At 42.5% G+C, this 17,031-nt stretch overlaps 1 protein-coding gene across 1 annotated transcript in view; it reads left to right on the top strand.

The window, feature by feature from the left end:
- LOC124041217 (glutamate receptor ionotropic, delta-1-like) overlaps positions 1-17,031 on the top strand; it is a 379,802-nt gene that overhangs the window by 317,396 nt on the left and 45,375 nt on the right. Inside the window, exons 6-8 of the mRNA XM_046358554.1 lie at positions 6,845-7,018; positions 8,645-8,806; positions 12,422-12,541. Coding sequence (XP_046214510.1) covers positions 6,845-7,018; positions 8,645-8,806; positions 12,422-12,541 — 456 coding nt within the window. The remainder of the gene's footprint in view (positions 1-6,844; positions 7,019-8,644; positions 8,807-12,421; positions 12,542-17,031) is intronic.

The following is a 17,031-nucleotide window of genomic DNA, read 5'->3' as shown; positions in this document are numbered from 1 at the left end:
AGTTCACTCAATCACTTATAGTTCACTCTCAATCACTATATATAGTGCATTCGAAAGTATTCACTTAATAAGCCTACTTATAGTTCACTCTCAATCACTATATATAGTGCATTCCGAAAGTATTCACTTAATAAGCCTACTTATAGTTCACTCTCAATCACTATATATATAGTGCATTCTGAAAGTATTCACTTAATAAGCCTACTTATAGTTCACTCTCAATCACTATATATAGTGCATTCTGAAAGTATTCAGACCCCTTCACCTTTTCCACATTTTGTTACGTTACAGCCTTATTCTAAATTGGATTACATCTTTTTCCCCCTCATCAATCTATACACTATACCCCATAATGACGAAGCAAAAACTGTTTTTTTTACAAATGTTTGCATATGTATTACAAATTTCAAAAACTGGAAGACCTGTTGCGAAGCCACATCGCGTTGTCTTGGCTGTGTGTTTGGGGTCGTTGTCCTGTTGGAAGGTGAACTTTCGCCCCAGTCGGAGGTCTGAGGACTCTGGAGCAGGTTTTCATCAAGGATCTCTCTGTACTTTGCGCTGTTCATCTTTCCCCTAATCCTGATTAAAATATATTCCCCATGCCCCAGTATGATTACTATGTGTTGTGACTGGGCGGGGGCAACCATTTTAGCCAGGCAATCTCCAGGCCCTGTGTTCTACGCTTCTGTGTTCCACTGGTCCCTGTGATGCATTTAAGCCAGACAGGCTGGCATCAGGAGAGGAGGGGTTGTCTCTGTCAGTTCTCTGCCCCCTGGGCCTCGGCGCTAACTAGGACATGGAGGCTGCAGCGAGGTCTCATCAGCCACCACAACCAGCTATGATAATCTATTGTCACTGCTAACAAAAGTCAGTTCAGAATGAGTTCATATGAAGAGTTAAAGGCCAATGCAGCCATTTTTATATGAACATCAAATAGTTTCTGCGTAACAATTAAGTACCTTAATGTAAGGGGCGGCAGGTAGCCTGGCGGGTAGGAGCATTGGGCCAGAATCCGAAAGATTGCTGGATCGAATCCCCAAGCTGACAAGGTAAATATCTGTCATTCTGCCACTGAGCAAGGCAGTTCACCCACTTATTCCCCAGGCGCCAGTGACATTGATGTCAGTTAAGGCAGCCCCCCGCACTGCTCTGTTCAGAGGGGTTGGGTTAAATGCAGAAGACACATTTCAGTTGAATGCATTTAGTTGTTCAGCTGACTAGGTATTGTATTTCCCTTTCCCAATTGGATTTAAATTAAAATGGGCTTTTTAGCAAAATACTATTTCTCAAGCAAGAATTTAGCTAGCACTGTCTGGGAGTATTCTGAGTGGGAAGGGGCAAACTGAAAACAAGATGTTATTGGCAGAGAGTTTTGGAACTCTTTGTTATTGGTCTAATCAATTTAACCACATGTCGATGTCACCATGGAAAGCCGAAACCCATGCAAACCTGCTGATTAGAAGGTCCTGTGTAGATTGTATTTTCAACCAGCAACTATCAGGAAATGACACTTATACCTTTACAGTGTTAGTTTCATCAGCTGTTGTACATTATGATATAAAACACAGGAAAACTGAATTTGGACTGCACTGGGTCTTTAACTGGTGAGAAAGGCACTGATAGGAGAGCTGAAGTAGAGAATGGATGGAGAGGAGAGAGGGAGAGAGAGAGAAAGAGAAAGAAGAACATTTACTGAAAAGTTTTGAGAATTATAATGGTGCAGAGTAAAAGAGATGGTTTGTCATGTTATACTTCAGCAATTGTTGATACCAAATTTGATCAATCTTCCACTTTCTTCACCACAAGACAGGATCAGTTACAAATCATTGATTGATGTTTGTGGGAGGAAGTAACAAGGCATCCTTCTCTCTAAATCATCAGCCAAACCAGGGTGTGATGTTGGCACAGGGGAGGGTGGTTGACACTCTCTGGTGGTACTGTCTGGATGGATGGATGACGCAGTCAAACAGGATTTGTTTTTTCACAAAAAAAGAGAGGAGGTGACACCTGAGTCTGTGTGTGATGGATTAGAGTCACGCGGCGTGACAGCCAGAGTCAAGGAGGACAGGGTTGATATGACTGATTGTCCGTGGTAACTGCCCGACAAATGTTGGGATGGAAACGGATAATGTTGACACTATCTGTGAAACAACAGTGGGCATAGTAGAGGGAAATAAAACACATTCTACTATCCAAAGACAGTATTTTTTAATTAGGTATGTGTATTTTACATTAACATAGTTAGACAAAAAACTGTAATAAATCATTGAGTCGGAAATAGACAAGCACTTTAGTTAACCATAGTAATGTATGCTCCATCACATACTGTAATTATCCACTGCTTTGAGTTGCACTATATATATATATGAGATAAATATATGAGAGAGAGAGAGAGACAGAGAGAGAGAGAGAGAGAGAGAGAGAGAGAGAGAGAGAGAGACAGAGAGAGAGAGAGACAGAGAGAGACAGAGAGAGACAGAGAGAGAGAGAGAGACAGAGAGAGAGAGAGAGAGAGAGAGAGAGAGAGAGAGACTGTTGACTGTTACCATTTTATTGTTATTATTTTTGTATTTAATTGTGTATTATTATTTACTACCATTTTCTATAATTATTTACTATCATTTATAATTTTGTTACAATGTATATTGTATACATTGTTGCTTTGGCAATATTGACAAAATGTTTTTCATGCCAATAAAGCAGCTTGAATTTGAGAGAGAGAGAGAGAGAGAAAAGAGAGAAAGAGAGAGAGAGAGAGAGAGAGAGAGAGAGAGAGAGAGAGAGAGAGAGAGAGAGAGAGAGAGAGAGAGAGAGAGAGAGAGAGACTGTTGACTGTTACCATTTTATTGTTATTATTTTTGTATTTAATTGTGTATTATTATTTACTACCATTTTCTATAATTATTTACTATCATTTATAATTTTGTTACAATGTATATTGTATACATTGTTGCTTTGGCAATATTGACAAAATGTTTTTCATGCCAATAAAGCAGCTTGAATTTGAGAGAGAGAGAGAGAGAGAGAGAGAGAGAGAGAGAGAGAGAGAGAGAGAGAGAGAGAGAGAGAGAGAGAGAGAGAGAGAGAGAGAGAGAGAGAGAGAGAGAGAGAGAGAGAGAGAGAGAGAGAGAGAAAAGTTGAAGAACAAAAAGCACCTTAACTCCTAATTAAATCTCCATGGTGATTACCAGGATTTCTTTATTTATATATCTTGAAAGATTAATAACATGATTGAGCGGCTTATTGAGGATAATTTAGCTGTCAGCCAGGCTTGATTTGATTAATGTATTTAGATGATGTGTGTCATTGAAACTACCCTCTGTTGAATTTTGGGTTTCCTGTCTTGACTAGGTCAATTTACCTGGGTCATTTCTAGGTCATCTGAATTTTGCTATTGTTTTCCCCTCAAAGTGTATGTCCACACTGAATACATAAACCGCTGATCTCTCTCACATTCATCCATTCTGCTATGTATTAGCTCTCTAACAACGGTTTTGACCTGTACTGAAATGGTATTACAGAGTAACACGATAGTGGATGTTAGTCACATTGTGTTAGAGTGGTGTCATACGGATCAGCGAACTCTAAGGGTAACCCACCAATGTTCTTTCCCTGCATACCCAAACGTCCTCCCACCCCGTTAAAATACCAAGACCTTGCCATTTGAAGCATAAAGAGGCGATCAGCAGTGGAAACAATAGCAAAGCGTTTCCCTGCACTTGTTTGGGTAAAAAGCTGAGGGATGGGGCTGGAAAGATGGAACCGCTCATCAATTCATAGACAGAGCTATTGATGGAAGGACTGACCATCCGTGATATAAAAATGAGAGTTGTAACCATGTTGAGAGGCTAGATAGTGTGTGTTTACATTGACTTTATTTACAAACCTTAGAGTAAAACAAGCCGTTTTACAACAGTTGAACTAAGCTCATGAGGCATATATAATAATCGCCTGTTTGTAAACGATCAATATTTTGGTTCTAATGGGGTACAACACTTGGACTAAGCTCATGACGCATTTATAATTTATATTCTTCATTAATTAATGGGTACATATCATTAATTTATAAGTCCATAAATTGACAACTGAGTGTCCCTTTAAGGATCCATGCATTTATGTAAAACCCCTAATCTATGGTCATTGTTGTCTTGTTAGTAAAATGGCTTCATCGAGGTCACTGCAGTGTCAAGCGATGTCACAGACGTAACCTGTGGTGGTGGTGGAACGTTCTGACAGGTCAGGACAGGAAGGTCGGCCCTGAACGTGAAGTCATACCTCCATGGATCCTGCGGCATATTCCACCCGATAAATGCAACACAGCACCTCACGAATAGCCATTGTTTACAGATAACTGGCTGTCAAGAGGAAACTTAAACATTTAACACCTACAAAATTCTGTTTGTATGACTCATAGTGTAGTGTGTTTGTGCTGTATAAAAATACATGTACATCTTTCTAAAAGCAGTAAAGTACACACACAGTAAATTATTGATGAGGTTGTATGCTTGTTGCATAACAGTTATGCATTTCTCGAAGGAATGAATGAGCTTGGATGGTGAGATAGAGAGAACAAAAGGCCAAGGAGAGCGAGATAAATCGACACAAAGTTAAAAAATAAAAAAAGGGAGAAAGCGAGACAGAGAGACAGCTAACGGGAAACAGAGGCTTGGAGATGTCTGAGAGAGAAAATTTTGACTTGGCCAGATCGAGAGCGAGAGAGAGACGGAGAAGCACAAATACGTTTGAACTGTCAGTTGCCTCATTACTGTGGTGTTTGACCCCAATGCTGGTTGATTGGCAAATCATTGACTGCTGTCCTGCTCTGGCTCTCATTACTATTGATCTGACCCTTCATAGGTCATCCCCTGTCTGGCCCTGTACTCATTCCTCTCACCCATAACTGTATCACCCCTGTCTGGCCCTGTACTCATTCCTCTCACCCATAACGGTATCACCCCTGTCTGGCCCTGTACTCATTCCTCTCACCCATAACTGTATCACCCCTGTCTGGCCCTGTACTCATTCCTCTCACCCATAACGGTATCACCCCTGTCTGGCCCTGTACTCATTCCTCTCACCCATAACTGTCTGGCCCTGTATCACCCCTGTCTGGCCCTCTGTACACCCCTGTCTGGCCCTGTACTCATTCCTCTCACCCATAACTGTATCACCCCTGTCTGGCTCTGTACTCATTCCTCTCACCCATAACTGTATCACCCCTGTCTGGCCCTGTACTCATTCCTCTCACCCATAACTGTATCACCCCTGTCTGCATACATGACTTATAATAATAATAATATATGCCATTTAGCAGACGCTTTTATCCAAAGCGACTTACAGTCATGTGTGCATACATTCTACGTATGGGTGGTCCCGGGAATCTTATGAGTTTCCTTCATACCCACAGCTGTTTGGTGTATGCTCTATGATTCTAAGAAATTGAAGGAGTGTTGATGTTTATTTGTCAATTGATCAAAGCAGTGGTTCCCAAACTTTTTATAGTCTCATACCCCTTAAAACATTCAACCTCCAGCTGTGTACCCCCTCTAGCACCAGGGTCAGCGCACTCTCAAATGTTGTTTTTTGCCATCATTGTAAGCCTGCCACACACACACAATATATTTATTAAACATAAGAATGAGTGTGAGTTTGTCACAACCCGGCTCGTGGGAAGTGATAAAGAGCTCTTATAGGACGACGGCACAAATAATCATATAATAATAATCAATCATTTTGCTTTTTATTTAGTCATCTTCGATATAAAACTTTATTTGTTATTCGAAAATTGTGAATAACTCACCACAGGTTAATGAGAAGGGTGTGCTTGAAAGAATGTACATAACTCTGCAATGTTGGGCCCTATTGGAGAGACTCTCAGTCTTAAATCATTTCCACACACAGTCTATGCCTCATGCTAGTGAGGGCTGGGAATCGACTCTCACATAGGTACATGTTTGCAAAGAGCATCAGTTTCTTAACAGCGCGATTTGCCAAGGCAGGATACTCTGAGCGCGGCCCAATCCAGAAATCTGGCAGTGGCTTCTGATTAAATTCCATTTTCGCAGAACCACTTGTTGCAATTTCAATGAGGCTCTCTTGTTCAGATATCGGTAAGTGGACTGGAGACAGGGCATGAAAAGGATAACGAATCCAGTTGTTTGTGTCATCCGTTTCGGGAAAGTACCTGCGTAATTGTGCACCCAACTCACTCAGGTGCTACGCTATATCACATTTGACATTGTTCGTAAGCTTTAGTTTAGCTTTTGACTCGGAAGTCATCTTAATTCTCGCTCCAAAAACCCCTGTGGCTTATTTTTCAAGAGTGAAGGTTTCATCGAGTTGTGAGATAGTACTTTTGCACATATAACACACTGTGGATGAGGAAAGGCACTACTCCCAATATAAGTGAACCCCAAATCAATGTAGTTCTCATCATATTTGCGCCTCTTTGATGGTCCAATGTCCCTGTCTGTTGTTCGGTGCTATCCCGTGTCCATGCTAGCTGGGCTGACAACAAATGTAGAATTACTGATGTTAGCATTGGATGTGCTCGTGGAAGCAGAACAACTTGTGTCGTCGACAGGTGCAGGTGTAGTACTGCTGGTATTGATGGTCTATTGATTAATCCTACTAATACTCAACTGTTACACGAACTGGTAACAAGATTCACTTTATAATCAATACCTGCACTATGGTTACCATGTACCTAGTCCTATCATGAAAGTGTGAATAGACCGTTTTAGACCACTTTCTACAGAGTGTGAACGTTTTAGTAAATTATTAGATTTCTTTTCATGGTTTTGACCATGAACCCTCCCACCCCATCCTCTCTTCTTTGCCGCAGGAGGTGAGTGACACGGAAATCATGGAGCTGGTCCACAGTTCATTGGGCCGGATGACCGTCATACGGCAGATCTTCCCTCTGTGGAGAGACACCAACATCCGCTGCATGAGGAACAACCACCGCATCTCCTCCCTGCTCTGTGACCCCCAGGAGGGCTACCTGCAGTCCCTGGAGGTCAGTGTGACTGGGATTATTTTATTAATGACCGTCAGCCACACCATATATCCACACCATCAGAAAACTCCACAGAGTACTTTGTCATTCACCTGATATCACCCCACGTACTGACGAAACATGACCATGACCAAAACAATACTGAAGGGCGACCAGAGTGAGTTGCCCGTCAGCGCCATGACAACATTGAACGCTGTCATCATTCTAACACGGTGTCATTTCCTTCAATGTTGAAACCCTCAGTCTGTCACCATCACCAGATTACACAGGGCTGCACAGCCACACAGATTTCCAACATTACAAATGTCTTAGAAATGTTCTCTGTATTCCATCTAGTGTGCAGTGACCGTGACTTACTATGCAGGCTCCATAGCTAGTGTAGAACACTGTTTAGGACAGATAGTAGCAAGGCTATAACAGTAGCCAGGCTATATACAGTAGCAAGGCTATAACAGTAGCCAGGCTATATACAGTAGCAAGGCTATAACAGTAGCCAGGCTATATACAGTAGCAAGGCTATAAGAGTAGCCAGGCTATATACAGGCACAGGTTAGTCGGGCTGATTGAGTATGTACATGTATGTTTAAAGTGACTATGCATATGTGATAAATAGAAAGTAGCAGTAGCGTAAAAGAGTGGTTGACAGGTGGTGGGTGGCAGGACATGCAGAGAGTCCGGGTAGCCAATGTGTGGGGTCACCGGTTGGTCGGGCTAATTGAGGTAGTATGTTCATGAATGTCTGGTTAAAGTGACTATGCATATATGATAAACAGAGAGTAGCAGCAGCCTAAAAGTGGGATTGGGGGGCAGGGGACACAATGCAAATAGTCCAGGTAGCCATTTGAAAACCTGTTCAGGAGTCTTGTGGATTGGGGGTAAAAGCTGTTGAAAATCCTTTTGGTCCTAGACTTGGCGCTCCGGTACCGCTTGCCATGCAGTAGTAGAGAGAACAGTCTGTGACTGGGATGCCTGAGGAATGGTGGCATTCAGCAAATATTTCTCATGTTGTTGCTGTTCCCTGCCATTCATACATTACATTGTTGGTGTCCCTCATATCGAAAGCATGCTGTGGACTCAGGCATCCATTGCGCCTATTTGTATACCAACTGAACATTCCAGGGAACGTGTTTGGGCTCGTCTTTGTCCAGTGTTCCTTCAATGAATCACAATCACAATTTCCTACAGACAAGTTATAAAAGCTGGACCACAAATGCTCTGTGGCATTTCAACAGACATGTATTTTTCTACCATAAAAAAACTTGTGGTCTTTCATATCTCTTGTCTGTAACATAAAAGCTGTCGTTGCAGTGTCAGACCGGGTGTGTTCTGCTCCCCAGGTGAATAGCACCATGGGTCTGTCTCTCCCTTTCATTCTGTGGCCATGCTGGGAAAAGTGTATATTCCCTACTGAGAACTTAATTTCCCCAAAACTTCACAGGGGCAGTGGCAGGAGCCGCTTTTATGTTGGTCTTGTCAACCTTCACACGGTTCAACAAGTACTTTTGAGTATCTCGTTTTGGGAGTTTTTCCCTGCAAAGTCTCAAACTAGGATAATAGTTGCGTGTCACTGCTGATTCTGCTCAACACCTTTCATAGAATATATTTTGATGTGTTGTTTCTCCCCAGGTCTCCAGCTTGTACCTGTATGACAGTGTGCTGATGTTGGCCAACGCCTTCTACAGTAAGCTGGAGGACAGGAAGTGGCATAGCATGGCCAGTCTGAACTGCATGAGGAAGTCCACCAAGCCTTGGAATGGAGGCTGGTCTATGCTGGACACCATCCAGAAGGTAGGGCACCACACGACATTGCAGACTAAGTCATATTACATAGAAATGGATTCCTTTCGTTCTCATGTGGCATTCTTCTCACATGAATCTGAGCTCTTTGAAAACAGATATACAAGCAGAATGATTCCGTCTTTTGAGTTTATCCAAATTAACAAAATATTGGAACAAAATATACTTGATTACATCAATTTAGAGGCTGTGATTTAAAACTTCATAAAGTTAATAATTTATAAATTAACAAAAGTGTTTTATTACTTATTGTAATAATAATGGTTCTCTTTTGAAGTCATGATGACTAATCACAATTTCACTCAACCACTCACTTCCAATTTAGTCATTTAGCAGGAGCTCTTATCCAGAGCGACTTACAGTAGTGGGGGCATTAATTGGATTGTATTGGTCCCCCATGGGGATTGAACCCACCACCCTGGCATTGCAAGCACCATCAAATCAAATGTTATTTGTCACATGCACCTAATAGAACAGGTACTGTGAAAACTGTTAAGAAGCCTTTTGGACCTAGACTTGGCGCTCCGGTTCCGCTTGCTGTGCGGTAGCAGAGAGAACAGTCTATGACTAGGGTGGCTGGAGTCTTTCACAATTTTTAGGGACTTCCTCTGACACCTCCTGGTATAGAGGTCCTAGATGGCAGGAAGCTTGACCCCAGTGATGTACTGGGCCGTTCGTACTACCTCTGTAGTGCCTTGCGGTCGGAGGCCGAGCAGTTGCCATACCAAGTGGTGATGCAAACAATAGGAATGCTCTCGATGGTGCAGCTGTATAACCTTTTGAGGATCTGAGGACACATGCCAAATCTTTTCAGTATCCTGAGGGGGAATAGGCTTTGTCATGCCCTCTTCACGACTGTCTTTGTGTGTTTGGACCATTCTAGTGTGTTGGTGATGTGGGCACCAAGGAACTTGAAGCTCTCAATCTGCTCCACTACAGCCCTGTTGATTAGAATGGGGGCGTGCTCAGCCCTCCTTTTCATTTAATCCTCGATCATCTTTATCACTGAGCCTTTTTCACTTACTTTGCACATCATCAATGTAACGTCGTTCTTCGTTTGTCGAAAGAGAGTCGGACCGAAATGCAGCGTGGTTGTTACTCATGATCTTTAATGAAGGAAAACGGAACGATACATGAAATAACTATTACAAAATACAAAACAACAAACGGAACGTGAAATCTAATTACAGCCTTTTTTTTATTTTATAAAAAATAATTTATTATCTTCAATACCATTCATTCTTTACAACTCATAATTTACATACATACTCAAATAATGGTATTTTAATTAAACTAAAAATAAACCCCAAACAAAACCTCAGGGAAGCATCTTCGCTCCCCGTCACCCTACAAAATACATTTCCCTATCTCCCCGTCCCTAAACTATCCTCTTACAAACCTAAAAGACACCCAGCCCTAAACCCCCCTTCCACCTCTCCCGAGCAGCATGCTGCCCCCACTTCCTCTCCTCCCTCTTCATCCTCCCCCGCAAATCTCCTTCCACCCTCCTCACTATCCCTTCCACCCCATGTTCACCATGTTCACCACTATCCTTTCCTTCACCATGTTCTGCCTTGCTTCCCACAGCCCCCGTTTAAAGAGACTCATGAGAAGCCAGAGCAGAAACCTGTCCCTATCCGTCCCTCTCGCTCTCCCTACACCCCTCTCTAACCTGGCCCACGTCAATACAAAATCCCCCTTTACCAAACCTAACAACACCCGTGCCCTAGCCCATACTACTCCGGCAAAGGCACAGTCCCAAAAGACATGGCGCACAGTCTCCTCCCTGCCACAAGAGGATCTTGGACAGGTGGGGGATTGCACCAAACTATACCGGTACAAGATGGAACGTACCGGCAAACACTTATGAAGACTCAACCAAATCAGGTCCTTGAGCCTGTTGTCCAGACCCCGCGCCTGCACTCCCTCCCAGACCACTTCCGAGATGCCCACTACAGGCGCCGGACTCCCTGCCTTTCTGACCTCCTCGTACAGGTGCCTGTGATCTAAACCTACTCGGGCAACTTCAACCTCAGGGTGCGCACGCAGCCACTTGGCCGCATGACCAAAGTGCCACGGCAGCTGTTCCGCCCGAGGACCCGTGTTAGACCACACCATTATGCTTCTCGCCTGATACGAGAAAAACACCCGCAGGAGGTACCCGGACGGGTGTATCACTGGCTGAGCAAGCTCCGTTAACAAGAAAGAAACAAAAATTGTGTCCAGCTTGAGGGGGAAATGTGGTACCCCCCCTACCTCCCTCCCCGATGGGACAGATCATGCGTGCCCTGGCGACCCACTCGCACCTGCCACTCCACATAAATTGAAACACAAGCCTCACTAGAGGCCTCCTCAGACAAGCCGGCAATGGGTAGATTGGGTAGCAATGGGTAGCTTTCCACATTGCTAGCTTCCTCTGTACCACTGCGATACGCATGTTCCAGTTTAGCGTCGCTGAGCCGGAGGTCTCAAAATGGACCCCGAGAATCCTCAGGGCCCCCTCACAGAGAGATAACCCCCCAGGCACATCCGTTCTACCGCCCCATCTTCCGCAAAACTTGACGGAAGACTTTGCATGGTTCAGAACTGCTCCCGACGCTCGGGTGAAATCCCCAAAGATGGCAAGGGACCTTGTCAGGCACAAGTCCTTGCACAACAGCAAGGAAGTGTCGTCGGCGTACTGCGTCATCTTAACACGCAGCCCACCACTTCCAGGGATCAGCAAGCCTTCCACCCCTGTGTCTGCCCTAATGGCAGCCCCCAGAGGCTCCATGTACAGAACGAAGAGGAGAGCCGAGAGTGGGCACCCCTGCCTGACCCCAGACGAGAGGTCAAAAACGTCACCCAAGTGACTATTTACACTAACTCGGCACCCCGCTCCGACATATAATGTACAAATCCATCCTATAAACTTCTCCCCAAATCCTAATCGACCTAACACTCTGAATAAAAAGGATCTATTCACGCGATCGAAGGCTTTCGCCTGATCTAGCGCTGCTACCATTAAAGGCAGTCCTCTAACTTCAACCCGAGCGATGGAGTCCCTGATTAACTGTAGGTTCCTTCTAATAGAGCGGCCCTCTACCCCGCACTAAGACCAAGGCATGACAATCAAACGCGTCATTTTGCAACCCAGTAGATGTCCTTATCAGCACATGTTCTTATCATTGACTTACAATCAGGTTCTTAATGTTATGTATGGGGATTGAGCTGGTAACCTTGGTCCAGCTAGTAGTAGCTATATTATAGGCCGTTCAGTACGGGTGTATAAAGTATCCTGGCCAAACCCCCTCATTTGAATGATTCTTGATCCATTGGTACTAATGCATAGGTTGTGTTGTAGTGTACTTCACAGAAATGTTCAACAATCAACTTAGATGATTGCTGAACATGTTATAGACTTCTCAAAGCATATTCAAGCGTTGAACTTTCCTAGGTTCCTGCCTTCTAGGGAGGCATTGCTTGGGGTTTTAGGCTGGGTATCTGTAAAGCACTTTGTGACAATTGCTGATGCAAAAAGGGCTTTATAAAATACAGTACATTTGATTTTTGATTGTTTGATTAGAGACCACTTAAAATAGCCTTGTTATTATGTTGTTGCCATAGAGACGGATCACCGGGCTCACAGGAATGATGGACTTCCGTGCAGGAGGTTCCAACTCCCACGTCCAGTTTGAGATCCTGGGGACCAGCTACAGTGAGACGTTTGGTAAAGATGTCAAACGGGTGAGTCAAAGTTGAACAATACAAATAGACATCCTGTTTCACTCGCAGTTTGTTTGTCATATTGACACGTTTTGTTTCGTTTCATGAAAGAAAATAGGCAATCAGTGCCTTCAGAAAGTTTCCACACTGCTTGACTTTTTACACATTTTGTTGTGTTTTATAGCCGGAATTAAAAATGTATTCAATTAAGATTGTTGGCATAGACACAATACACCATAATGGCAAAGTGGAATTATGTTTTTCAAATGTTTTACAAATGAATTACAAATGAAAAGTTGAAGTGTCTTGAGTCAATAAGTATTCAACCCCTTTGTTATAGCAAGCCTAAATAAGTTCAGGAGTAAAAATTGCTTAATAAGTCACATAATAAGTTGTATGGACTCACTCTGTGTGCAGTAATAGTGTTTAACATCATTTTTGAATGACTACCTCTTCTATGTACCCCACACATACAATTACCTGTAAGGTTCCTCAGTCGAGCAGTGAATTTCAAACACAGATTCCAAGAAGACAGTGAATGTTCCTGAGTGGCCAAGTTACAGTTTTGACTTAAATCTGGTATGAAAACTATGGAAAGACCTGAAAATGACTGTCAAGCAATGATCAACAACCAATTTGACAGAGCTTGAATAATTTAGAAAATAATAATGGGAAACATCCAGGTGAGACTTACCCAGAAAGACTCACAGCTGTAATCACTACCAAAGGTGCTTCTACAAAGTATTGACTCAGGGTTGTGAGTACTTATGTAAATGAGATATTTCTGGATTTCATTTTCAATCGAATTTTGAATTCAGCCTGTAACAGCAAAATGTGGAATAAGGCAAGAGGTATGAATGTAGTTGTCAAGTGTCAAGAGGAAGAGTACCCTCTACTGGAGATCTCCATCAGGCAATAGAGTGGTCCTTCTGTAGCTCAGTTGGTAGAGCATGGCGCTTGTAACGCCAGGGTAGTGGGTTCGATTCCCGGGACCACCCATACGTAGAATGTATGCACACATGACTGTAAGTCGCTTTGGATAAAAGCGTCTGCTAAATGGCATATTATTATTATAGAGTGGAGCTGAGACCAAGACAACGATACCAGCTTAAAGAGATACATACTATGTTCTGCAGATACAGTGTAGTGCAGTGTTTCAATAGCTATCACAGATTTACTTCTGATACTCATTAGTGGGTCAGTATCTCCATTGGAAGAGCCACAAGAGGAAATTAGACAGCATTCATTTGGAGACCAAACGTCAAGGTGTGTGTGTGTGTGTGTGTGTGTGTGTGTGTGTGTGTGTGTGTGTGTGTGTGTGTGTGTGTGTGTGTGTGTGTGTGTGTGTGTGTGTGTGTGTGTGTGTGTGTGTGTGTGTGTGTGTGTGTGTGTGTGTGTGTGTGTGTGTAGCTCTTTCTGAATATTTTTTTCAATCCCATGGTTACCTTTGTGTCTCTTTACTGGGATAAAACGATGTGACGGTGTGCGAAAACTAACTAACCCTAACCAGAAAATTGTATGCTTTGTTTGTGTGTACTGTGAGAGTTGTTTGCTGTTGGTTCAGTCATAAAATTACTGCAGAATAAAGAGGAAATTAGTTTACTGGCAATCTATGTGGAGCAGGGAGAGACTGGGCGCTGTAATGAAGATTTAATCACTAGACAACCTAACTGGAGTTATGAAGCCAATTCATCATAATATGGCCATTAGAAAATGCGGAAATCACACACACTCATGCTCACACACACACACACACACACACACACACACACACACACACACACACACACACACACACACACACACACACACACACACACACACACACACACACACACACACACACACACACACACACACACACACACACACACACACACACACACACACACACACACACACAGTATAGGAAAAAAATATATACGGATTTCTATTTAATGCACTTTTGAGATTATTCTGTATAATGAAATGCGCTTTGCAAATGTAATCAATTATTATTATTATTGTTACATGCATACTACACACATGGTCAGATGAGGACACTACCTGTGCTGAAAAACAGGTACAGACACATAAGAGACAGCATGCAGAGAACACACAAACACTGGAACACTGGTTTCTTGAAATCATTAGAGGCAGGGCACTGGAGGGTCAGCTAATGGTATGCCAGATGCATTCAGTGTTGTTGTTCATTATCAGTATTCCTGTCTGCCTTCCTCTAGCAGCATGACCATTTACTGGGGACAATAGACACAAACACAAGTAGCTCTCCTCTTTCCCCTTTAATGGCCTGTTCATATGTTCCTGGGGCCTCATTTGTCAATCTTGTGTAGGCAATCATTTGTACGTAAAACATGCGTAGGATAATTTCCATGCAAAGTGTGAGATTTATGAATATGAACGTTTGCATGAGAATGTGCATAAATGCATACACAGCCATGACCAAACGCACTCACAGTGCAAAGTGGTGGAATAGGGAATGACTTGTCAAGCGTAGGATGGGGTAAATACAGTGCATTCAGAAATGATTCAGACCCCTTGACTTTTTCCAAATGTTGTTTCGTTACTCTCTCATTGTAAAATGGATCAAATACAATACCCCACAATGACAAAGCGAAAACAAGTTTTTAGAAATGTTTGCAAATGTATAAAAATTTAAAAAATTAAAACTTATTTACGTAAGTATTCAGTCCCTTTGCTATGAGACTCTAAATTTGGCTTAGGTGTTTCCTGTTTCCATTGATCATCCTTGAGATGTTTCTGCAACTTGATTGGGGTCCACCTGTGGTAAATCCAATTGATTGGACAAGATATAGAAAGACACACGGACTTGAACCCAATCAAACATCTCTGGAGAGACCTGAAAATAGCTATGCAGCGACACCCATCCAACCTGACAGAGCTTGAGAGGATCTGCAGAGAAGAATGGGAGAAACTCCCCAAATAAAGGTGTGCCAAGCTTGTAGCGTCATACCCAGGAGGACTTGACGCTGTAATCGCTGCCAAAGTGCTTCAATAAAGTACTGGGTAAAGGGTCTGAATACTTATGTAAATTTGATATTTCAGTTTTGTATTTTTAATACATTTGCAAAAATGTCTAAAAAACTGTTTTTGCTTTTGTTATTATGTGGTATTGTGTGTAGATTTATGAGGGGGAAAAAACGATTTAATCAATTTTAGAATACCGCTGTAACATACCAAAATGTGGAAAAAGTCTGAATACTTTTCAAATGCACTGTATATTTTGAAAATGTAAAGAGTAAAAGTGTAATAATATTTCAAATTCATTGTATTTCCATTGTGAATTCATGCAACATACCTTGACAGTCATATCATTTGACCACATCAGTGTATTTCTTACAATAATAATCCATATAAAGTACAGTATGTGTTAAATTAGAGGCACATGTGAAAGTGAAACACCACTATAAAAGACTGAGATAATGGGATATCGAATGAGAGGCTGATCTCGCTCGGTTGGAAGATTTGGCACACTCTGCATTTCACAGAGAGAGGGTTTTTAGAGACAGGTGAGACTTTTTTTGCAGAAAGTATAGATTGGCTCATCAGATATTGCTTCCCAAAACCAATCTACTATGATTTTTGCGAGGGTTTAAGACCTACTTTAAAAAGGCAAGCACATGCCATTCCGGTGCACATCCAAGTGATCTCCACAAAGGGCACTTTTTAGCGGGGGGTTTGCCGGTCGGCATCTCACAGCCCTCGATTAGCCAATGTTTTGGATGCAATCATCAGAAAAAGAACTGTAAATTACCATACACCAAGTCCAGAGGAGTTTCTTCGCCATCCAAATATGAACGGAGCAATAGACGACACCAACATCACCCTAAGAGCACCATCCCAAAACGAGTTCAACAGAACAGGCCACTCTTAATGTGCAGGTGATAGGCTATGTGATGTGCAAAAGATTGCAAATGGCGCTGTTGAACGTGGTGGCAATGTGGCCAGGTGGTACGCGCAATTTGTTCATTCTGCAGATCAGCAAAATCTGCCTTTTTTTGTTTGCAACTTTGTATTTCATCGTAAGGCGTTGTATATTCCCCACATGGTTTAAAGGGAGGATTTCTAGCATAAATTATTAAGTAGGGGTGTTTTGAAATGCAAATAGCCAAGGTTGCGCACAGAGCACCAAGGCTGAGAACAATTGGTATTTAACAATGGTTATCTCTTGCCTGTGTGGGTGTGACGCTCACAGGAATGTTTGATACAAAATTCTAAATTCCATTCACAAGTAGTATTTTAAAATAGTTTCTACACAATATTGGTAAAGAGGCCCCTGGTGATGAGTGTGGGACTGATTCAGCTTTCTCATGTCGGACATCACTAACAACAGTCTCACTTTGGAAAATAATATTGGGTAGGATCTAAGGACATTATCATGTTACTTTTATGGTCCTCTCGGTTACCTCTCCTACATCATCATGTATCTGCATTCAATCCATTGTTTCAATGACCTGATGCCTCTCAGTTGAAGTAACTATTGGGGTCTG

This window comes from Oncorhynchus gorbuscha, linkage group LG08 (genome assembly GCF_021184085.1).
Source record: "Oncorhynchus gorbuscha isolate QuinsamMale2020 ecotype Even-year linkage group LG08, OgorEven_v1.0, whole genome shotgun sequence".
NCBI classification, from domain to species: domain Eukaryota; kingdom Metazoa; phylum Chordata; class Actinopteri; order Salmoniformes; family Salmonidae; genus Oncorhynchus; species Oncorhynchus gorbuscha.
Note: the sequence above shows the minus strand (reverse complement) of the source record. Positions and strands in the feature narration are given on the sequence as shown.